Raw genomic sequence first — 24,419 nt, 5'->3', positions numbered from 1 at the left:
GTATTAAGTTTATTCATTTTTCCTCATATCAAAAATTAACTACATGGACAGAACATACAGATTTTTATTAGTCATCCTCTGTAACAAACTATGCATTATTTAACTTTTCCTTATTTAATTACCAAATAGTGTTCTTATGACATGTGAGGACAGAGTAAAAGTAGCATTATCAAATGAACACAGGGCATGTCAAGATTAGACTTATTAGGGTCTCAGATGTCTCGTATGAATGCTATGTTAAAAGCAGATGAGGGACGCCTGGGTGGCTTAGTTGGTTAAGCATCCAAGTCTTGGTTTCGGCTTAGGTCATGATCTTGCAGTTTCATGAGTTCGAGCCCCACATCGGACTCTGCGCTGACAGCACGGAGCCTACTTGGGATGCTCTCTCCCTCTCTCTTTCTAACCCTCCCCCACTTGCGCTGTCTCTCTTAAAATAAATAAATAAACTTAAAAAAAAAAAAGCATGTGATACAGAGGAAGTATTTTACCTTATGGTGAAGGGAGCAATACACACTGACTGTTAGCCCTAAGGGTCTCTAATATTGACCATGTAAGACAGCCTCAGGGCCCAACAGGCTGTTAAAAAACAAAGTAGAGGGGCCTGGGTGGCTAGGTTGATTGAGCATCCAACTTCAGCGCAGGTCATGATCTCACGGTTGGTGGGTTCGAGCCCCACATCGGGCTTTGCGCTGGCACCATGGAGCCTACTTCAGATTCTGTCTCCCTCTCTCTCTGCCCGCCCCTCCACTCGTGCATGCACTCTCTCTCTCTGTCTCCCAAAAATAAACATAAAAAAAAAAAATCTCAACAAAACACAACAAAGTAAAGATAACACATTTCTCAACCTCAAAATGGGCAAGATGTCTACTTTTTAAAGATTACCACAAATAGACGGATTACCAAACTAGATACTATTTAATAAGAAATCTCAGAGTTGGTAAACAGCATCTTATTTCAGAGACTACATAATCACTCTAAAGCTTATTGTTTTTAAAAAAAATCTGTTTCAATTCAAACTGGTAAGCTATATATGAAAGGATGAATCTAAAAAATATTGTTCTAATGTCTACAATGTACATTTCTTTCCTGCTAATGTAGACAGTTTTATTTTATACTCAAACTCACTTTAATATTTGGTTTGTCACCTGCTAAATTTCAGTATTTTAAAAATATTTAAATATGTGTAGGAACACTTTAACTTCCTTATTGGTTTTTATGTTGCAAAATTTTTACTTTTGAAACACTTCAGCTAGAGTTTTATGCACAGCACAAAATCATAGCAAAATGTCTCATTATTAAATGTCATGACTGTCATTTAGTCAAGTTTTCCAGTCAGTTTTAAGTACAGGAAAAAAAAAATGGTCAGAGATGTCTTTCCTTGGCTGATAACACTCAATTAAAAATGAGGCTCGGGGGGCGCCTGGGTGGCGCAGTCGGTTAAGCGTCCGACTTCAGCCAGGTCACGATCTCCCGGTCCGTGAGTTCGAGCCCCGCATCGGGCTCTGGGCTGATGGCTCCGAGCCTGGAGCCTGTTTCCGATTCTGTGTCTCCCTCTCTCTCTGCCCCTCCCCCGTTCATGCTTTGTCTCTGTCCCAAAAATAAATAAACGTTGAAAAAAAAATTAAAAAAAAAAAAATGAGGCTCGGAATCTGTTCCAAACATCACACCTATATTACAGTTATTTAAACCTATTTTATTTCACCATGGTATTATATAATGTGCTTCTGTTATCAGCACACGGTAGAACAGCTATTTATAAAGTGGAGGTTGCTAAGTTCTACCAATATATAAATGAATTCCAAGTAATTAAATCAGAGTTCTCAAAGTAACGAATACCCCACCTCTGCAGGGTGGCAAAACAAAGTAGTACATCAAAGTATCATAATCTCATTTGTGGGAGACCCTGGACACACTCTAGTTCCTAAACAAAGATTTGCACAGCACCTACTACGTAGCACTCTAGGACAGGATATATAATACCTATCATCCATCTTGAAAGAATTAAACTGGCAAACTGTTTTATGCTATATAATTCTTCCCACAAACATTTGTGGACTATCGTGAGCTTCCTGGCCATGAAAGAACTGGGCCATTAAAATGCTCAAAGAAAGAGAGAGGGGCACAGATTATCACGGTCATAAAACTCCCATGAGTTTTATAGCCTACGACTATTCTGGCAGGAGACTGTAGAGTATTTTTGTTGTCCTATATATCAGAGAGTTGATTATGTACACAAGGAATAAGTAGGCAGATACTGAAAACTTGCAAATAATCACAGAAGAGGATGACTGAGTCAGCAGGCTAGCTGGCCAAACGACACCGTAATTCTAAAATCTAGCACTACTACTTTCCCAGGAATACTGGCTAATGTTCAAAGGAGAAACAACAGAAGAAGAAGAGGAAGGGCTAGGGGCCAATAAACACAGGTATCATTTCAGCATGTATGAAATTTCAATAGAAATGTCAAAGCAGGCTCTGAATTCACTAGGTTATTAGAAAGTAGCTCTTTAGCGTACAAGTAATATACATCTGCCCCTTTGCAGAAATGTCACAAACCAAATAACGGATTATTCTACATTCAGCTCTCCGGCCAACACCGCTGCCGCCCGTGTTCCTCTAGCCGCGACGGGTAGCGCCGGATGCGACAAAGGCGGGGAGAAGCCGTAAGCGCCATCAGCTCTTTCTGAAGGGCAGGGCAGCGTCTTGTTACACAGCAGCAGTGTTAAGACACCAACTCTACCAGCCGCTCGAGGACACTTGACGTTAATAACCTGAGGCACGAGGGTCCTGGGAAGAGCCCTCGTGAGAAGACTGACCGGAAGGAGGCTGCTGGGCGTGCGCAGCCAGCTCTTGCTGCCTCTGCTGTTCGGCCCTCTTAAGCCTCAGTTGTTGCAGGCGCTTACGGAGCAAAGCTATCTCAGGCCCCCTTAAAAATTCTGACACAGATAGGAAAAAAAAAAAAAACAAGGTGAAAAGATAGTAATAAGAGAGGAAATGCTAAGAATCTGTTACATATTAAAGAGAGAAGGGTATAAAGAAAACACGTCTCATGGAGGAATATTAAAAACAAATTACTCACGAGAAAGAAATTACTGATCATCACATTAGGAGATACACTATACACACGTATTCAAATGCGTCTATTTAACCACAGTGAAATGAATTACACACATATAGTCTCGAAGGATATTTAAGTAACTAAATAGAATGAAAATAAAGTCTTCCATAAGCAAAACATTTTAAAATATTCCTTTCGTCACTAATTTCATCTTTCTATAACAAAATGATACTACGAAAAATTAGTCACTATCAGTTATCTAATCTATATACAAAATTGCTAACTTCGATCAGATAATAAGGAAAATTCAATTAAAATTATGAAAAAGTTAGTATTTGTAAACAGTTCTTGGAATTTATTAATGGAGGGCTCTTTAAAAAGTCAAAGTTACATAGTTTTCAGCTGAATAGAATTGTCATTTACTTTTTTTTTTTACCTAAAAAATATTTATATAATCTTCACTATTTTCTTAAAGCAGCGGTCGTAGACAAAAGTGGAAATATAACATAGAATTGTGCAGATACATTTGAGTGCCTACTATGTATGAGGCATCGTTTTAGGCTCGGGAGAGAAATAAAACACTGAACAAAATAGTCCCTACTCATGTGGAGTGTACGTTCCGAAAGGAAGAAAGACATCAGTGAACTCACATCACACACATATATGTAATATACACGTAGGTGCTCGTGTAAAACAGGGACAACTGCTGTGAAGTAAATTGGACAGGGAAGATGAGGGGAACGGAGACAGCAGAGGAGGGCTTGTTTTCCGTATGATCACCGAGGGAGGCTTCTCTCATAAGATGATTTTTGAACAGAGACCTCAAGGACTGAGGCAGGAAACCACATGGGTGCCTGGAGGAAACGTTCCAGGTGGAGGGAAGAGCGAGTGCAAATGCTCAGAGGAGGAGGTGTGTCTGGGTGGGGGACATATCACAGGCAGTGGCAGAAGAATTTACTGATAGTTTAGATGCAGAACGATCCCCAAATTCTGGGCCTACGTAACAAGAAAAAGAAGAGTTTGTCATTTATTGTGACGGGGAAAAACGGAGCAGCAGGTAGTAGCAGAGGGAAGAGGAGAACTAACAGATAGCTCAGTGGAGAACTTGAGTAGGGACTGACTGTAACACTCTAGAATTCACTAATAAATTGGATGTCGCTGGTGATGTGACTTGAAGCTACTGCAAGTGCAAGTGAGAATAAAGAAGTCTAAGAACTGAACTCTGGGACACTGCAGCGTTTAATAGAAAGGAGAAACCGTGAGTAGGAAGGAGAAGCCAGTGAGGAGGTTGGAGGGAGCAGCTGTGTCAAATGCTGCTAACATGACAAAAAAGACACCTAGAATTAACCACTGGCTTTTGCACCTTGGAAGTCATTCATGATCTTGACAGGCTATTTCAGCAGAAATCACAGGGGCCGAAACGCGACTGGAACAGGTTCCAGAGAAAGAGGAGGTAATGGAGTAGAGACACAAGGCACACATATACTCTTTCCAGATGATTTGCTGCTAACAGGGAACAGAGAGATTGGACGATGGCTGGGGTTGGGGGGGGGGGTGGATAAAGAGCCCAGGGAAGTTTGTTTAGTTTGGGAAATAACACATATGTCTGTGTGCTGATGAGCAATGTTTAACTGAGGGAAGGAAGAAAGAGGACGCATGAAGAGAAGGGGGCAAATGCAAGAATGCTGTCCCCGAGCAGCCCCAAGAGACGAGCTGCAGTGGTAAGCAGAGGAAGCGGCTCTAAATAGGTCCAGAACGACTTCACCACAACCGAAGGCAAGGCAGAGACGCAAGGGCTGCTGACTTGATGGTGGCGGCACAAAGAATTCTGTGTCTCTTGTTGACGCTGGCAGCAAATTACACAAACCACCCGACGATTTCTAGCCTCGTTTACCTGGAGTATAAAGGTGCAAATTTGGTTGTTTCCTGAATCAATCGTGCCAGAGATATTAACATCTTGTTACCAAGTTCTCTACTTATAAAGAATTTTATTCAGTCAGCCGACTGGCAGTTAAGATTCAGCAAACAATTCAAGTATCATCACAGTCTCCCGATGCTAGGTTCTTCCTAGGAAATTTTCTAGCACCGAGCAGGACGGTATTCACTGACGAATAAATTGGGATGCTCAGTGGCACAGTGCCTTCTTTTTAGGTATAGACATCCACCGTATTTATTGATGGCATAACAGCAATGCTTTAAGCAATATAAAGAATTACTGTGCACCCATAAAGTTTGTTATTTTATAATTCAAAACAATTTACCATGAAGAGACTATGTATACGTCAAACTTTGCTGAGAAAACAAAAACCACAAAAAAATTCACCTCACTTCATCATCATTTCAAACCCTCTCTCTGGAGCTGCCAAGTGTTTCATGGGGATAGGAGAGTCTCCATCTAGATCCACTATGCGATGTAACATATAAACAGCGGGCTCTAAGTGCAAGCCCTGATGCTCTATAACTCGGAAAATCAACATTTAGTTAGGATAACGTCCCGAACTATTTATTCAATGCTTCCGGTGCTTTTTAAAGAAGAATTTGCTTCTTTACTTTTAAGGCTGGTATTGTGGCTTCCCCCAAGCCCCCGGCTTAAGACAAAAAAATGAAGCTAGGTACAGAAGTTGCCACAGCTAACTAGGAATGGCAAATATTAAATTAAAAATTCCAAACAGACTAAGCAGACTAAACAACCAGACTAAACAACAGTCTTGCTAGCAGGTAAGATACATACACATTATGTCCTTTAAAAAACACATAAACATATAATTTATAATGCAAATAAATGCACTGAGAATTAGTTTTTGTTGACATGAACCAAAATGGAAAGTGAATATAATGAATACTTTGGGGCTGAATTTTAAAAGCAACAAAAAAACCCTCAACAATGTGTCAGGAATTGCTTATGGGAAATCCGTACCTCCATCTCCTGAAACGACCTGCCCACTGCCTGTTTTCCGCTGAAGGACTCTGGGCTAATCTCCCCAGTGACGTAGTTCCCACTGAAATGGAAGAACAATAAACTACAGCTGACCCGACAAAGGTCCCCTCAGCTCTAACCTCATGTCCTGCCTCCAATACATAGGTTCTTTTGTCCTGGACACTGCATTACTTCTCCATCTAATTCGGTGGAACCTAATCTGCCTGCTGTGGCTCTGTCCTCCACCCCACCTTGCTTCTTGGCCAGGTGATCCTTGTGCATTTTTTCCCTAGAACTGTCACTCCTTTACTGACTTCCAAGTTCCTTTGGTCTCTTCTTTGGTCTCCCCAAAGTGACCATTAACCTAGTATTTCCACTTGCTTCTAATCTATATACTGTCTCTACCTCGACTGAGTAGACTCTGGTCTCCTTCAAGGAAGCTGTAATCTGGATATTTGGGCTTTGAAAGATTTGCTTTGCTATGCTGTACAACAGAGCAACTGCTGTTCCCGGTAATTTTTCTACAGATCTCAATTTAACTGTAAAGATTTTGAACAGACCTAAATAAATGTGTAAATCTGGACAGTTATTTGTAAATAAGCAGGAATTCACACATAAGGCATATCATATATTAAGTAAACTAAATTCTCATTGTCTGAGTGGTCCATTTAATTAGGAGCACACGGATCCCTTTGGTGACTCACTTCTCAAGGTGAGACCTCTATGTACTGACAACCCCATTCAATCCAAAGAAACGGCCTTCTCTATACATGTTCTTTTATCTAAATTAAAATAAAAACATTTGGGGGCACGTGGGTGGCTCAGTCTGCTAAGTGTCTGACTCTTGGTTTCGGCTCGCAGTTTGTGAGCTTGAGCCTCATGTCACGCTCTGCGCTGACACTGTGGAGCCTGCTTGGGATTCTGTCTCTTCCTCTCTCTTTGCCTCTCCCCTGCTCACGTACACTCTCTCTCTTTCTCTCTCAAAAATGAAAATGAAAAAACCATTCTCAAAAAAAGAAACAAGTCATAAATCAATCCAAAATGAACAAAATAATTACAAATTTTCTTCTTCTTTTTTTTTAAAGTAATCTCTATGCCCAACATGGGGCTTGAACTCACAACCCCAAGGATCAAGAGTTGCATGCTCCACTGACTGAGCCAGCTAGGTGCCCCAAAATAATTACAAATTTTAATAAGTGATGGAGTGCCCGGGTGGCCTGGTTAAGCATCCGACTTCGGCTCAGGTCATGATCTCGCGGTCTGTGAGTTCAAGCCCCGCGCTGGGCTCTGTGCTGACAGCTCAGAGCCTGGAGCCTGCTTCAGATCTTCGTCGCCCTTTCTCTCTCTCTCTGCCCCTCCCCCGTTCACACTGTCTCTCAATTTTTAAAAAAAATTTTTTTTTTAATTTTAATAAGTGCTTATCACAAAGTAAACAGGGCTATATAAAAAACATTTTAGTAAAGAAAGATGAATCTAGCTACGGTAAGAATGAAAGACCTCCTTTAAGTGACACTTGAACTGAGACACAAGGAAAAAGAAGTTGGCTACAATAAGCAGGGATGGAGGGGGGAAGCTTCTCGGAAGAGAACAATAAGTACAAAGGCTCAGAATCAGAAACAAAGAGGCAGAAGAGAACCTGCCTGGCACATTCAAGGAAATAAAGGAAACCAATGCAGGTAGAGCATAATGATCCCTGGGAATTAAGAAAGTGACATGAAGTGAGGTTGGAGAGGGGGGCAAAACCCAGACCATGTCGGTTCTTACAGACCCACGGTATAAGTAAGTTTCAGTTTTTTTAAAGTTAGACTTCTAAGTGCAACTAGAAGTCTTTGAGGGGTTTAAACAGCAAAGTTACATAATCTGATTTAATACTATAAAATACTCATCCTGGCTGCTGCATGGAGAATGAATGATAAGGGAGTGAGGGCAGATACAGGAGATCAATTAGCAGACAAGAAATGATGGTGAGATGTAAGAAGTAGAAGTTATTTTAGACACAGACCAACAGGACTTGCTGACGGACTGAGCGTGGGACATGTAGAAAAGCAAGGAATCAAGAATAACACAGACGCTGTTAAAATAAGCAAACGGGGCAGGTGGTTTTAAATTTACTAAAATGTAAAATGGCTAATATGGAAGAGATTGGCAGACAGGAAGGACAGGAGGTTAAATTAAGTTTTAGTTTGGACGTGTTAAGCTTGAGATATCCAAAGACAACTAAAAAGAAGGGTCAAATAAGCATTTGGACATAGGACTTTGTAACTCAAAGCAGAGATCAGATTGTCGACATACATTTAGAAATCTTCAACTCAGAGAAGCTATTAAAAGTCACGTGAGGGGCACCTGGGTGGCTCGGTCAGTTGAGCGACCAACTCTTGATTTCGGCTCAGGTCACAATCCCAAGGTTATGGGATCGAGCCTCGTGTCGGGCTCCATGCTGGGCATGGAGCCTGCTTAAGATTCTCTCTTTCAATCTCTCTCTCTCTCTCTCTCTCTCTCTCTCTCTCTCTCTTTCCCTCCCTCCCTCCCTCCCTCCTCCCTCCCTCCCTCCTTCCACCCTCGGCCCCTCCTGCAAGCTTTCTCTCTCAAATTAAAAAATTAAAAAATAATTTTTTAGAAGCTACGTGAATTGATGCAACAACCCCCCACGGATACAGAATAGAGCAAAGAGCACGGACTAAGGATTTCTACTAAAATATTCAGAAGTGTAATAGAACAAGAAATATCAACAATGATTACTGCAAACCAGCTACAGTTGATAATAAGAATAAATAAGCAAAGTGGTATCGGATGCCAAGAAAAGAAAGTGTTTTCAGAAAGGAGTGACAGACTATGTTAAATGCAAATGGATTTAAAAACCTGGTAAGATACCAACAGAGAGGGATAAAATTTGGCAAATTTGGCGAAACATAAGTCACTGGTGACTGACAAAAAGTTTCAGTGGAAACGGAGTTGAAAGGCAGACAGGAGTTGGTTGACAAACACATGGAAGATGGTAAGAAAATGGAGAAGGTATATGCGAGCAACTCTTTTGAAGACTCTAATTATACAAGAAGCAAAGACACAAGTCTGGAGGAGAACGTGGGATAATTAAGGGAAGATTTTGTTAAGACAGGAGATAATAACAGCTCACGTCTGAGGTGGAAAAGGACCAGTGCAACAGAAAAGGCAATAATAATGACGCTGGAGAAGAAGCAAAGTCCCTGAGAATTTGGAAAGGGATGGGAATTGCACTGTCTAGCCTCTGACAGGCACAGACACACTTCTTCTCAAAATGTGTCTGCTTCTATCACAGATGCTAGAATGTCAGGAGATTCGAAAGTAGGAAAAAGTGCCCCCCATACGGCCCCACTGTGAATGAGAAGGTTATCAGCTTGGGGATAGGAGGAGGGTAAAAGGGGAGTGCTCAAATTCTGGCTAGTTGTTGAGCAGCAGTGTTGAAAGACTGTTCTGACACGGCACGGAGCACCCAGTGAAATGTGTGGTTGTGACTTTCTTCACTATGACGCAGTGACTCAATTGCGGACTAAGAGAAGGCAAATAATTAGGTTCACAGATGGCACTTTGCCAGGCAAGTTTTCATGTTCCCATCGTTCCTTTCCTTCCCCCCAGCAAACATGACAGAGGAAATACAAGGGGCATAAAGGAAACATTCACACAAAGTGGATCCACAGCAAAGGAGGAAGCATACTTTCCATTCCATGTCTATGCAAGGCCATAGAGGCACTCCTTGAAGATACTGCGGGTTTGGTTCCAAGGCACCGCAATAAGGCAAATATCCAATAAGGCAAGTCAACTGAATCGTTTGGTTTCCTAGTGCATATAAAAGTTACCTTTACGCTATTCTGTAGTCCATTAAGTGTGCAACTGCCTGATGTCTAAAAAACAATATACATACCTTAACTAAAAATCACTTTATTGCTCACAAATAAAAATAAAAAAGTAGCCATCATCTGAACTTGCAGCGAGTCACAATCTTTTCGCCGGTGGAGAGTCTTGCCTGGATGCTGACGGCTGCCGACTGACCAGGCTGTTGAAGGGCGGGATAGCTGTGGCATCGGCTCTCTTCTTTCACTAATGGTTTCTTCGTAGCAGCTATTTTACAGCATTTTACCCACAGGTGAACTTTCAAACTTCAAGTCTATCCCTCAAACCCTGCCACTGCTTTATCAACTAAGTTTATGTAATATTCTAAGTACTTTGTTGTCATTTCCACAATCTTCACAGCATCTTCACCAGGAGTAGATTCCATCTCTGGAAACCACTTTCTTTGTTCGTCCATGAGAAGCAACTCCTCATCCCGTCAGGTTTGATGCTGAGATTGCAGCAAATCAGTCCCATCTTCGGGCTTCGCTTCTCATTCCAGTTCTCGTACTGTTTCCACCACACCTGCAGTCACTTCCTCCACTGAAGTCTGCAACCCCTCCAAGTCACCCATGAGGGCTGGAATCAACTTCTGCCAAACTCCTATTCATGTTGATATTCTGACCTCTTCCCACGAATCATGATATTCTCTTTATTTATTTTTTAATTTTTTTAAACGTTTACTTATTTTTGAGAGAGTGCAAGTGGGGGAGGGGTGCAGAGAGAGGGGGACAGAGGATCTGAAGCAGGATCTGCACCGACAGCGGTGAGCCCGATATGGGGCTTGAACTCATGAACCTCAAGATCATGACCCGAGAAGAAGTCAGGTGGTTAACAGACTGAGCCACCCAGGTGCCCCATGAATCATGATATTCTTAATGGCATCTTGAATGGGGAATCCTTTCCAGAAAGTTTTTGATTTACTTTGCCCAGATCCATCAGAGGAATCACTATCTATGGCAGCTAGCCTTACAAAAGGTGTTTCTTAAATAAGAAGACCTGAAAGTCAAAATGACTCCTTGATCCAAGGGCTGCAGAATGGATGCTGTGTTAGCAGCATAAAAACATAAATCTTGTTGTACATCTCCATCAGAGCTCTAGGGTAACCTGACACATTGTACATGAACAGGAATATTTTGAAAAGAATCTTTTTTTCTGAGCAGCAGGTCTCAACAGTGGGCTTAATATTCAGCAAACCATGCGTCCAGGCTTGTTCCACTTCTAGAGCACAGGCAGAGTAGATTTAGAATAAATCTTAAGGGCCCTCGGATGTTCAGAATAGGAAATGCTAGCTTCAAAACTTTTCTCCTGCAGCTTCCTCACCTCTCTGGGCCTTCACAGGACTGAAGAGAGTGAGGGCCTTGCCCTGGATTAGGCTTTGGCTTAAGGGAATGCTGTGGCTATGCAGACCACTAAAACTTTCTCCGTATCAGCGATACGCCTGTTATGCTTTCTTTATCATTTGTGTGTTCGCTGGAGTAGCACTGTTAACCTCCTTCAAGAACTTCTGTATATTCGCAACTTGGCTAACCGTTTGGCACAAGAAGCCTAGCGTTCTGCTTATCTAGGCTTCTGACGTGCCTTCCTCACTGAGCTTAACCACGTCTAGTTTTTTATTTAAAGTGAGAGGTATGCGACTTTTCCTTTCACTTGAACACTTAGAAGCCATTTTAGCGTTATTAACTGGCCTAATCTCAATACTGTTGTGTCTCAGGAAATAGGGAGGCCCAAGAAGAGAGAAAGAGAGAGCGGAACAGTTGTTTGAAAGAGCAGTCAGAACATACGCACATTTACCGAGCAAGCTCCCTGCCGTGTGTGGGTGGCGTCTGTGGTGCCCCAAATCAATGACACTAGTCACATCAAAGATCGCTAATCACAGATCACCGTAACAAATATGATAATAGTGACTAGGTCTGAAATACTGTGAGAATACCAAAATGTGACACAGACACGAAGTGAGCAAACACTGTTGGGAAAATAGTGCCAACAGACTAGCTCCACGCAGGGTTGCCACAAACCTTCGATGTGTAAAAAACACAATATACGCAAAGCACAACAAACTAAAGCACAATAAAAGAAAGTATGTTTGTCATAAAAATCATGGCTCTGAGATGACACTCTGTCCTATTCCTAGTATCCATAAACCTATCTGAACCTAGAAGTGCAGAAGAGACGGGGGCGGGGGGGGGCCAGGGGGGGGAATGAAGCAAAACAGAAAAACTCATTAAGCCCTTATTGTTAAAGTAAGGGATAATCAAAGCTTGCTATCAAAACAATTCCAGGCATAATCTTTAGATGTTACATCTAACATCAAATCATTTTCTTCAACAGCTATACTATCTTCACAACATGGAAATATTCCAATGTTCCATAGTGCAGTCAACCAAAATTCTTTTGAGACTCTACCAGTTAAAACTATTTCCTTACATCTTTAAAAAAAACTACAGGCAAAGGTGCCAATTAATGATCAAAACAATGATCACATGATCATCACAAATGTTTTTTCTATTTTGATGATTCAAATTGCTACTTAATACTTACATTAAATATTGAAATGGATTTAGCAATCTGAAATGCAATATTAACTGTGTTAAATATCTGTAACAAAAAAAGAAAAATGAAACTCCAAACTAAGTACTTTACTCAGAAGTGTGTTTAAAAACCAGTGGAGTTAGAATTCAGTGGAACATGAATATAAGCCGGGGAATGTTCTTGCTCAGTTTTCCTGATAACTTATAACTGATCAGAATCTTTAAGAATATTTCCAAGAATGCTATTACTTTTTTTTTTTTTTTTTTTTTTTACCAACTTTACCTGCTCTGACAAACAAACTTTGGACTGATTCTGCCCCTACTGCGCAAACACTCCAAAATATTTTATTTTCCCATAAGCTGAAATGTTAACTATGTCAATTAGAGAGTAGAAAACCTGATTTTATAGCTCTGCTTTAGCTTATTATTACAAATTGTCCACAAGTGTTAATAGTTACATAACTGACTCTAGCTTCTATTTCCACAGAAACTGGAAATGAATGACCAAAATAAGACATACTGATAAAAAAAAAATGCCTGCTATAAAACACCCCATATTTGGTGATCTAGTATCAGATTTCAGAGTGGCAAGAATAAAGTGACAGCTTGTGGCAGTTAAGCTGTTAGAAAATTTTTATAGGTTTTAGCTTAGGCCTGCCAGCTGTATCACTAGTTGCTAATTTTTATTATGTGTCAAGTAAAATGCTTCTTCAGAAGAACCCAAAGAAAAACACGAATAAAATCTTAGTGGTCATTATAATTACATGTACACAGTTAAAATGCCAAGTAAATTATATCTGCTAAAAATTACTGTTATAAATACTAGTACATTCCATAGTTGGGGGGAAAAAAGTTGAACATGAGGTGTTTTAATACTGAGAGGAAAAAAGTATTTTAGCAGAATTTAGGAATTGACATTTTCCCACTAACATCAAGTACCAAGAAGACAAGGACTTGTTAAAACAATTCTCTTTCATGTAAATATAGGGCAAATAATTCTTTTGGTAAGTTGTATATGTTGTTGACAAGAGATGTTACCAAATGCACCACACAGAATGTATTAAAAGTATTTCCGGATTTAAAGAAAAATAATAAGACATATAAATGCGTTAGAACTAATAATAATTAGGGCTATATTTTCATGATCACTTTAAAACAGACTTATAACCAAATAAGTCTAGAAATACATTTTGGTCTATAACGGTATATAAAAGTAATCTTAAAGTCAACTGCATTAAACTATGTCAAAACGCTATCTGCCGGTACCTATATTTTTTAAAGAATTGTCTTAGGTAAACTGAAGATTCCTGATAATTGTCAAACTCATTCAAGTTAGGCACACTTGAAGCTTGTGTTTATGTTACATGTTCACGTATTTTGATCATTTATTCTGGCAAGAATGAGTTCATGTGATTTAGTATCTTTCACATCAGCCCATAAAGAAGTTTTCATTATCAGAAATCATCAGATGAACCGCAGCCTATTTAATGAGTAGCATCCTCACCAGACTGATGATGTGTATGGCGTCCAGATGCCTCAACAGCCTGCCTTTGTTCGTTGTCTGGAGAAGACAGCAAAGAAGTAGAATGAGGGCTTTCTGTAGAAGATGATGTCGAATGAGCCTGAGCTGACGCTGTAGAGGATGTCGAAGGCTGAAGAAGCTGTTCGGCTGAAGGATCTACTTCCATTGCAGTTTCACCCGCTTCCAAATCAGAGCTCGATGGGACCGCAGGAAGAGGAGAAACATCTGACTGGCTCGTTCCACCTTCAAAGAACACATGTTAATGCAAATTCAAATACTAACTGCTTTCCAAAACCAACTACTCTAAAGAGATACGTTAAAGAAATACGTGTGTACTGGGGCGCCTGGGTGGTTCGGTCGGTTGAGCGTCTGACTTCACCTCAGGTCATGATGTCACAGCTCGTGAGTTTGAGCCCCACGTCGGGCTCTGTGCTGACAGCTCAGAGTCTGCAGCCTGCTTCGGATTCTGTCTCCCTCGCTCTCTGCCCCTCCCCCCACACTCGCTCACTCTCTCTCTCTCAAAAATAAACATTAAAAAAATTAAAAACAAACAAGAAATACATGTGTACTTGCACGTGCATGTACATACACACAGATTTGTATAATTTCAGGATATCAAATGCACCCAGTGGTGGTCTGATCCATTTAACCACATAAGCTGATCAAGAGGGGGGAACATCTATCTACAGAACATTTTTGTTAAAATAATCCACCTTTCAAGCTCAATATGGTACCTTCGTTTATACAAAGCTAAATAATAGCTTGTGAAATGCCTATAAATAACATCTAGTCTCTTTAATTTAAAGATGATGATTCTGACTTAATGACTGGATAATAGGAGAGTGGATTTTATTAATATCTTTCCATTCTACAACATAATGTATTTGAAATATTTAAGAAAAATATTATCGGGAGGAGTAAAGTTACAAATAGGTCAAAATAAGGTTAAGTTTCTGATTCCTACATCATTAGCAATGTTTTAACCAGTAAACTAACATGACTCAGTCATGATTTAAAAAGACTTGAGTGTCTACTATGTGCTATGCTAGGCTTTGTGCTATCTGCAAAGGAATAATTAGGAATAATCAATAAACATTAACAATTTTCCCCAAGCCTAGATGTTATTAAAAGATGGAAAGGACTGGGGCGCCTGGGTGGCGCAGTCGGTTGAGCGTCCGACTTCAGCCAGGTCACGATCTCGCGGTCTGTGAGTTCGAGCCCCGCGTCGGGCTCTGGGCTGATGGCTCAGAGCCTGGAGCCTGTTTCCTATTCTGTGTCTCCCTCTCTCTCTGCCCCTCGCCCGTTCGTGCTCTGTCTCTCTCTGTCCCAAAAATAAATAAACGTTGAAAAAAAAAAAATTTTTTAAAAAAAAGATGGAAAGGACTAATCAAGTTCATATCTTGCAAGATGCAACTGCCACAGAATATGAAACTTTTTCTTTTAATGACCATGGTTTAAATAATTCTTATTTTAAATTTAAGCACAAATATAATAACTCTTAAGCAAATCCCCAGCCTAAGGAATTTTTTAAAAAGTTAATTGAGATGCAGGAGTTAACGTGAACCATTTATAGATAAAAATATAGATAAATTTATAGATAAAATTTATAGATAAAATAAAAATATAGATAAAAATATAGATAAATTTATAGATAAAAATATAGATAAAAATCAATATAACTTTTTATTTTGGTGTTTTAACAACTTAGGAGTTAACATTCATACTCCTCATTTTTGACAGAGAGAAGTAACTTGCCAAAGACCCCAACGCCAGAAAGTAGTGAACCAAGATATGAAAACGGGTCAGCTAGCACCAGAAACAGCACTTAGAAACCAATGCCTAGGTAACCAAAAGGAGAAACTATTCCATTATATAAACCTTCTTTATCTACAGAGTTTTATATATTTCCATTTTCAGAATGCATACAAAAGGGACTTCAAAGGGGACGATCAGACGTCCTTACCTTTTTTTTTTAGAAAAGCAAAAACAAGGGCTAGGCCTACAACATGAAGGGACAAATTATACTCAGAACCCTTGGTCCTCTACTGCTTCACACAATACAGTTAAGAAATGTGTGATGATTATAGATTATTACATATATTATATATAAAATGGTATAAAATGGATGATATAAATAATACAGACATCAAGGGCGCCAAGTCAGTTAACGTCTGGCTCTTGATTTTGATTCAGGTCACGATCTTAAGGTTCATGAGCCCCGTGTCAGTTTCTGCACTGACAGCGTGGAGACTGCTTGGGATTCTCTCTCTCTGCCCCTCCTCCTCTCTCAAAAATAAACAAACTTAAAAAAAAGCAAACAAATATCGGGACACCTGGGTGGCTCAGTCAGTTTAGAGTCCGACTTCAGCTCAGGTCATGATCTCACGGTTCGTAGGTTTGAGCCCCGCATCGGGCTCTGTGCTGATAGCTGGGAGCCTGGATCCTGCTTCAGATTCTGTGTCTCCCTCGCTCTCTGCCCCTCCTCCACTCACACCCTGTCTTTCTCTCTCTTAAAAATAAACATTAAAAAAATATATATATATATACATATGTGTGTGTGTGTGTGTGTGTATATATATATATATATATATATCTCAATAAAACAGCTTTTGCCAGCTTTTGGCTGACTTTAATTAACAAGAAAAATTACCAAATTACCTCTGGGTCGAGATCTTCCTCGTCCTCTATTGCTTTGTGCAACTTCACTTGCTTCTTCAAACCACCTTGATAACATGTCAGACATTCTCTGCATCAATGACACATTGGGACTCTGCTCACCTATTACAATACAGGTCTAATCAGTGAATTCAGTAATAAGTCAGGATCTTTCATTAATGCAAAAATCTAGATTTTTAAGGCCTTTAAAATGAAAACAATTTAAAAAAAAAAGAATCAAACTGCCTAAATAAATTATATGCATGTATATGAATCTCTTAGAGCTATCATTACATTTCATAGTAAATGTTTATATAAGTCACTCTCTGTATTCTGAGTTCCTCAAGAATAGAATTTATATTTCCTACATCTTTGTCTATTCTTAGGTACTGTCACATCTCCCATCCTGACCTCAACCCACATCTTTAGTTCGAAGAGTGCACAGCCAGGACGTGCTCATGAATTGTAAACTGACTGATTATAAGAAAGGCTTGTCCTCTCACTTACATTTCCTTAAACTGAATTTATTTTCATCATACTGTAAGCATATTCCATATAGTCAAAATTAACAAAAACCAAAAGCTGCTGTATTTGTCTCTTCCCTCTCCCTCTTTCCTCCTTCAAATATATGAGTTTTCTCTTAAGGAAATTACCAAATTAAGTATGACATCAAATTAAAACTGATAATTTTATTCTACAAACATATAATTTAAAATGTACATCATTTGTTCTTGAATTTTCTGTGAAAACTTTATACTTTATTGCCTTTATGTAATGCAGCTTTATATTTAAGTATATATTATAAGATGGTATCAAGGAAAATCTATTGGGGAATAAACATGTTTTTGATCTTAACAGAATTCAGAAGTCATCAGAATAAGATTTTGGCTACAGAACAATCAGTAAAATACACACAGATTAATTCTATTTTAAAAGTGTGCCATCTTAAAGCTCCCAAGGTAATTTCTTATGCTTTGTCAAAGGCATTTGATAAAAAGGGAAAAAAAGATTTTATCTGCTATTATAAAACTCTTGGGTTGGAAACTGAGAGTTTTTGTTTCTCTTTACATCTAATAAAAAGGCAAAAATCAAGAAGTCTGATAATACCTAATGTTTTATATGGCAATGAATACTCCTACTTCTAGAAGGAAGGTAAAATAGTGCATTAATTTTGGAGGGTAACTTGATAGCTATCAAAATACAAATGCACTTATCCAGTGACCCAGTTGCTCATTCCACTTTTAGGGATTTATCCTCAGATACACTTGCATGAGTACGTTAAGATATATGTACAAGGACATTCATTGCAGCATCACTTACACTAGCAAAAAAAAAAAAAAAAGAAGTTAAAAGATTATTTTTTCAATACCATATTAGAAAAGCCTAACCAAAGTATAGTTACCATCCCGTTCTCGTTCACTCTCAGGCCTTGCTCGGGGTCCAGTATCTGACCAATCACCACGAAGTCTTAAACGCTTCACAGGAGGCTGTCGTAACTAAAAGACGAAGACGAAACTCATTTGCTCAACTCTTAAAGCACGCTTTAAGTCTAACGGGGTCTTTCCATGTCCTTGCTTTCTTTACTGAGGATGCAAATGAGATGCTACGTCAAAATATGAAAGCTCTTATAAGGACGAGATCTACTGATGGTACAGCTTACACTTAACATCTTCACCCTAAAGAGTCTGAACACAACTTTGAAACCATGTGTAGGTGACTTCTACTCCCACCTGTATCACTTACCAGCTGACCACAGGGAAGTTATCTAATCACACTGAGCCTGAGTTTTCTATTACGATGATACATGTAGTGTAGGTCAAGTACCTACATATCTGACAAGAGGAATGATCACTATTTGATTATCATTGACAGTTTAGTCTCCGATTCCCCCCAGCATCTACTGCAACCCTTCATGACTCACCTCAGGGTCTCTACTCTACCTTGTTTCCCTCGTTCTTGGCTAATACCTCTTCCTCCTACTTCAGAGAAAATACAGTCAGTCCTGCAGAAGTGACATCAATTTCCTCAGCTGCATTCTACAAACTTATCTATAATCTGCAACTTCCTAATTTCTTCTAACCTTTCTCCGAAGATGTATCATTTATTTTGTTAAGGCTTAATCTCTCCCATCTGTGCTTTTACATTTTGTTCCTTCAAACTCCTCAAGCACCTTGCTTCAATAATTACTCCTTCCCATACCTGCATCCATTTCCTCATTTCTTCCTTACAATATGCTAAAGGTTTTTACCATTTTTAATACACAAAACACCTCAAGTTTATGTTTTTAGTCAGCTATACTCTTTCCCCATGTTTTCTGAAGCTTTACTGTCAAGCTTCTTGAAAAAGGTCTATATTTATTCCTTCATCTACCACTCCTCCTTCACTTCACTGTTACCTTACGCTCCCATCTTTCCACTGAATTCATTCTCACCAATGTCATCAACGGGTGATTAATTGCTCGGTTCACTGATCAATGACAAAATGATCAACAATCAACTACCAATTCAAATGGCACATTGCCCAACTTATTTTGATGTCTATAGCACTTGACACTCTTGATTATTCTCTGTAATTTTTATATTTTTAACATTTGTGATTGAGATATAACACATATACCATAATACCCACCCTTTTAAAGTATGTAAGTCAGTGGTGCGTATGCTCAGAGCTGTGTAACCACTTGTATCACCACTAATTCCAGAACATTTTCATCACCTCAAAGAGAAATCCTATAGCTACGAGCAGCGACTCCCAATTTCTCCTTCGACTCAGTTCCTGGAGACCACCAATCTACTTTCTGGCTCTCTAGATATGCCCACTCTGGACATTTCATACAAATAGAAGCAGATGTGGCCCTTTCTGTCTGGCTTCTTTCACTTAGCATAATATTTTCGAAGTTCATCCATGTTGCCCCATGTATCAGTATTTCATTCCTTTTTACGGCCCAGTAATAGTCCATGATTTGGATATACCATGTTTTGTTTATTCATTCATCAGTCGATGCACATTGAGTTGTTTCCACTTTTTTGGCTACCGTGAATAATATTGCTGTGAACATATGTGCAAGTTTTTGTGGGGACATATGTCTTCAATTCTCTTCAGTATATATCTGGAAGTGGAATTGCCGGGTCACATGATAATTCTATGTTTAACTTTTGAGGAACTGCCCAACTGTTTTCCAAAGCAGCTGCACCATTTTACATTCCTATCAGCAACGTGTGAAAGCTCCAATTTCTTCCTGTCTTCATCAACACCGTTACTGACTTTTTTATTTTAGCCAAATTGGTGAGTACGAAGTGGTACCTCACTGTGGCTTTGATATATTTTGGATACTAGATTCTAAATCATTAGTAAAATATAGGATATATACAGATTCTAAATCATAAATCAAATATATGTTATACAAACATTTTCTCCCATTTTGTGGGTCATTCCCTTTATTTTTATTTTTTTAACAAAACATTCACTGATATTTTCCCTGACAATTAAGCAGATTTGGATAGAAACTTGGTGACAACTTAGCTGTAAATTTTCTGTTTTCTCCTGGAAACCATTCTGAGCAATAAGGAGGTTGGGGGGAAAAAATATCTCAACACCCTCAGCAAAGAAGACAGAAAAATAAAAACCCTCAGAAATTCCATAAGTAGGTAAATATGGCAAAGAGCAACAGAGGATAGAAAATCTACACAGGAAGCCACAAGTACGACACAGAATAACCAAAAGATTAGAGAAAGCCTAGTGTGGTAGCTGTCCAAAATCTTAGACTAAAATCATTTCCAGAAACAGAGGGCCTCACTCTATGTGAACTATATTTAGAATAGAATGGAGCCCTGCTCCATGGTTAGGGGAAGAAACTTTATATTATACAAGCAAAGAACTGGTTGTCATAACCTCAGCAACTATTTCTGGAACAAGACATTCACGTTAAAAACAGTCCCAAGCTTGACTTTTTGAGATATGCAAAATAATCTAGTCAAGAATACCGAAAATGGTACAAGCATTAATTCAGTTATTCAAAGAAGATTTTCCTGAGCATGTTTTATGTGTCAGGCACTACTCTAGATAGTGGAAAAAGATCAATGGATAAACTATACAAAAATCCCAACGTCACAGAACTTATAGGCTACTGGAGTAGATAAACAATACATGATTACAAAAAAAAGAAAGTAAAATATACAAAGAAAGTGCTGAGTGTTATGGGGAAAAAATTAAGTAGACAAAGGAGATAGTACCAGAAAGTTAAAGGCTGTGATTATCTGGGAAGACCATTTCATGCCTGGCAAACACAAAAGCCGTAAGGTAAAGCACCCCTGGGCTGCCTGAGTAAGTAAGCAGACGTGGTCAGAGAAGAGTACAATAGAAGTACTGAGAGAACAACAGCAATAACGAGAACTACATGAGACAAGGTCTTGAAGCCACGGTAGAAACCTTAGTTTTGCTTTAAATGAGATGGGAAGCCACCTGTAGTACTGATCAGAAGAGCAGCATAATTTGACTCAGTTTTAAAGGATCACTTTGGCTGCTACGTAGCTAAAGGACTATGGGGGCAGAGGAGTCAAAGCAGGGAGACTGGTTAAAAGCTACCATAATAATCTAGACGAGATGGCTGATGCCTTGGATCAGGGCAGTAGCAGGAGTCAGAATGGGAAGCTGTACTACAGATCTGGGGTATATATTTTAGGGACAAATCATGGGGACCAGGAGAACATTAGAGACTGGATTCAACAAAGTAGTCCAATAATGGGGTGGGGCAAATAGGAAAATGTCAAAAAGATATTAGAGGAAAAAGAAAAGACAGAAAAGACAATAAAAAGAAAAAAGGAACACAAAAAATAAGAAAAATGAGAAGTAAAAAAATTGAACTCGACAATGAAAAAAATAAAAGAGAAATTATTAGAGGATATAAAGAAATAAAAAGAAGCCCCCACAAATTAAGAAAATTTAAAAATACCACTGAAACACAAGAAAAAATCATGTGAAACTTTTATTCATATTTTAAAACCCTACTCAATCATTTGTTACATTTCCAATCAAAATACATTATTCCTTCCTTTGGTCTACTCATATAGAACATAATTTCTTCTTTTTTTTTAAGTTTATTTATCTTGAGAGCAAGAGCACATGCGTACATGGGCAGGGGAGAGGCAGAGAGAGAGAGGAAGAAAGAGAATCCCAAGCAGGCTCTGTGCTGATGTGGGGCTCGATCCCATGACCCTGGATTCATGACCTGAGTGAAAATCAAGAGCCGGACACTTAACTGACTGAGCCACCCAGGCGCCCCAGAACATAACTCTTATTTAGAATTCTATTAAGTTTTATATATTCATTTATTTATATCTCTATTCCCACTAAACTGTAAATTCCTGAGGGAGAGGCTATGTCTTTGTCACAGTCATCCCAGATTTTCTAAAGTTTAGTACAGGACCTAGTGCACAGTAGGCACGTGTCAAGGATTTAGGATAAAACACTGAAGAACAGATGTTGAGCTTAAGAAGGAGACAGACTACCAACTTCTATATACACCTGTCAATTATTTGGTTTATTATAGAAGCATGATTTAGTTTTGTAATTTTAATCCATTTTCAGAATTATTTTTCTTAATTCAACAAAGAACACTGAGAAAACCACATTCACTGTTCACGACTCAGCCTCATTCACCCTGATTATGTAAACATATTGTGTTTACATATGTAAACACATAAGTATTCTATGGTACAAAAGCTGGCTGGCCCACTTCAAATGTTTCTGCATTCCAACTTTCATTATGTAACTGTCAGGAAGTTGGAATGTAACTTCATTCACTAAAACACGCATCTCAAGAGAAAATTACCCAGCAGCAACAAAATAACAGAGCAGATCTCATGTTTTCAATCAGGCCAATAAAGTCAAAAACAGCCTTCATTAGCCATCATACCCCTTTCTTTGTCAATTTCCTAATTCATTTAAATACACCGACACTTTCAAAAGCCCAAAATAGATTTATAAAGTTATCCCGATTTTTTCCTAATTTTATAGCCCTCTAAACCTGCAACCATAAGTACTGGATTTAGTTTTGCATCTCACAGGAATTACAAAATTGTTGTTCCTTAATACCTTCAAAATACGTTCACTGATAGGAGTTGGTCCAATACCAAAGAGTCACTGATAATTAATAAAGCAACAGTTAATTTCAAAAACATTTACAAGCCAAGTGATTAAACATAGGACATTAAAAAAAAGGCAAAATGAAAAATATGTTGGGGAAAGAAGTTTAATAGGTTAAAACAAACATTTTTCTATTGCTGTATATTGACAAAGATACATTTTTTCTGGTTTTTGCCTTTTATAAATAAGACGGTTTGCTATTTTATTTTTTTAAAGATTTTATTTTTAAAAATTCTCTACATCCAATGTGGAACTTGAACCCACAACCCTAAGATCAAAAGTCACATGCTCTAGATGACTGAGCCAGCCAGGCACCCTAATGGTTCACTATTGCAGAGTCATTTTAGTGGCAGCGATTCTGTCACTTAGTTTTCAATATAGAACATTGTATGTGCATAGATATATATGTAACAGATATAAAATGTGATATATAAACTCCAATAAGACTAAATGTTTTCGTTCACCAATAGGAGTTAACCAAATACCATTTTCCATTCATATGTGGTCAGCAATCCCCTCCTCCCCCGATTGTGTGTGTGCGTGTATTTTAGCTTGCCTTTTTCTCATTCGCTCAGATGTGTTCTGTAAAATAAACCCACGGATGTATGCCACTCGTTCATAATTGTGAAAGAGAGGCACCATCAGGAGAGAAGAGGATTGCTGTCCACATGTGAATAGAAAATGGTAACAGATACAACTCCTATTGGTGTATGAACAGAAACATTTAGTCTCTTGGGAATTTACACCTCCCATTTTTTATTATTTTAATCGCTTTTCCCGCAACTGTTAGAACTGTTGATATTTCTTGCTTGCTCCTGTGCATCCACAAAGTTAAAGAAACATTTTGCTATTAAAAATTTTCTCTTTAAAAATGTTTCACGATACTTTTTTCTAGTCAGCCCCTGTTCTTCCAGGTATATTCCAAGTCCTCTTTCAAAACTTCGACTATAAATGTCTTGCGAATCAATTCTATTTTTTGAAGGCCTACAGGCCCCAGGAGTCACTGAGTCAGTGTCTTCTGAACTGAATGAAGAACATGGTTTTGAGTAAGCTTACCTCTTCTCTTCTTTCTTCTGCAGAAGGAGTTTTAAGTTCTCGTGCTGTATCATCTTTCGGGTCAAAAAGATATATATAATCTGAAGAGTAACTAACGAGAATCTCTTGGCCATCTTCGCTGTAACACAGAGATGTCACCCTGCAGGACTTATTATTAAGATGGGAAGGGATAAAACGGGCAACCATTCCAGTAGTTCCTCGACCTGCATAATTCCCTAAATAAGAAAATAGGAAGTTGTATAATTTTTTTAAGAAAAACATTTTAAAAACTCTTAATCTGAATTATGAGATGTGATTTAATGTAGCAATATAAAATCCAAACTATCCTGTTCTATTTCTAGAAGAGGCTCTTTTCTCAATAGTCTGATTTTATAACAAAATAATAAAGAATACAGCATAAAGTCTACATATCTTTTTTTTTTCAACGTTTTTTCATTTATTTATTTATTTATTTATTTTTGGGACAGAGAGAGACAGCATGAACGGGGGAGGGGCAGAGAGAGAGGGAGACACAGAATCGGAAACAGGCTCCAGGCTCCGAGCCATCAGCCCAGAGCCTGACGCGGGGCTCGAACTCACGGACCGCGAGATCGTGACCTGGCTGAAGTCGGACGCTCAACCGACTGCGCCACCCAGGCGCCCCAAGTCTACATATCTTTTAAAAAAATTTCC

At 38.9% G+C, this 24,419-nt stretch overlaps 1 protein-coding gene across 9 annotated transcripts in view; it reads right to left on the bottom strand.

The window, feature by feature from the left end:
* DCAF6 (DDB1 and CUL4 associated factor 6) overlaps nucleotides 1-24,419 on the bottom strand; it is a 134,107-nt gene that overhangs the window by 61,501 nt on the left and 48,187 nt on the right. For 5 of the 9 annotated variants that reach the window (XM_045049455.1, XM_045049457.1, XM_045049459.1 and 2 more), the window contains exons 7-10: nucleotides 23,748-23,962; nucleotides 17,950-18,043; nucleotides 16,551-16,670; nucleotides 13,875-14,135 (exon numbers count right to left, since the gene is read on the bottom strand). In XM_045049455.1, the coding sequence (XP_044905390.1) occupies nucleotides 13,875-14,135; nucleotides 16,551-16,670; nucleotides 17,950-18,043; nucleotides 23,748-23,962 (690 nt within the window). Of the gene's footprint in view, nucleotides 1-2,771; nucleotides 2,937-13,874; nucleotides 14,136-16,550; nucleotides 16,671-17,949; nucleotides 18,044-23,747; nucleotides 23,963-24,419 lie in introns of all 9 variants that reach the window. The other 4 variants (XM_003999156.6, XM_045049453.1, XM_045049454.1 and 1 more) reach the window with 2 other exon arrangements.

The sequence above is a fragment of the Felis catus genome, chromosome F1, assembly GCF_018350175.1.
Source record: "Felis catus isolate Fca126 chromosome F1, F.catus_Fca126_mat1.0, whole genome shotgun sequence".
In the NCBI taxonomy this organism is placed as follows: Eukaryota; Metazoa; Chordata; class Mammalia; order Carnivora; family Felidae; genus Felis; species Felis catus.
This window is presented reverse-complemented; position numbering and strand designations above follow the sequence as displayed.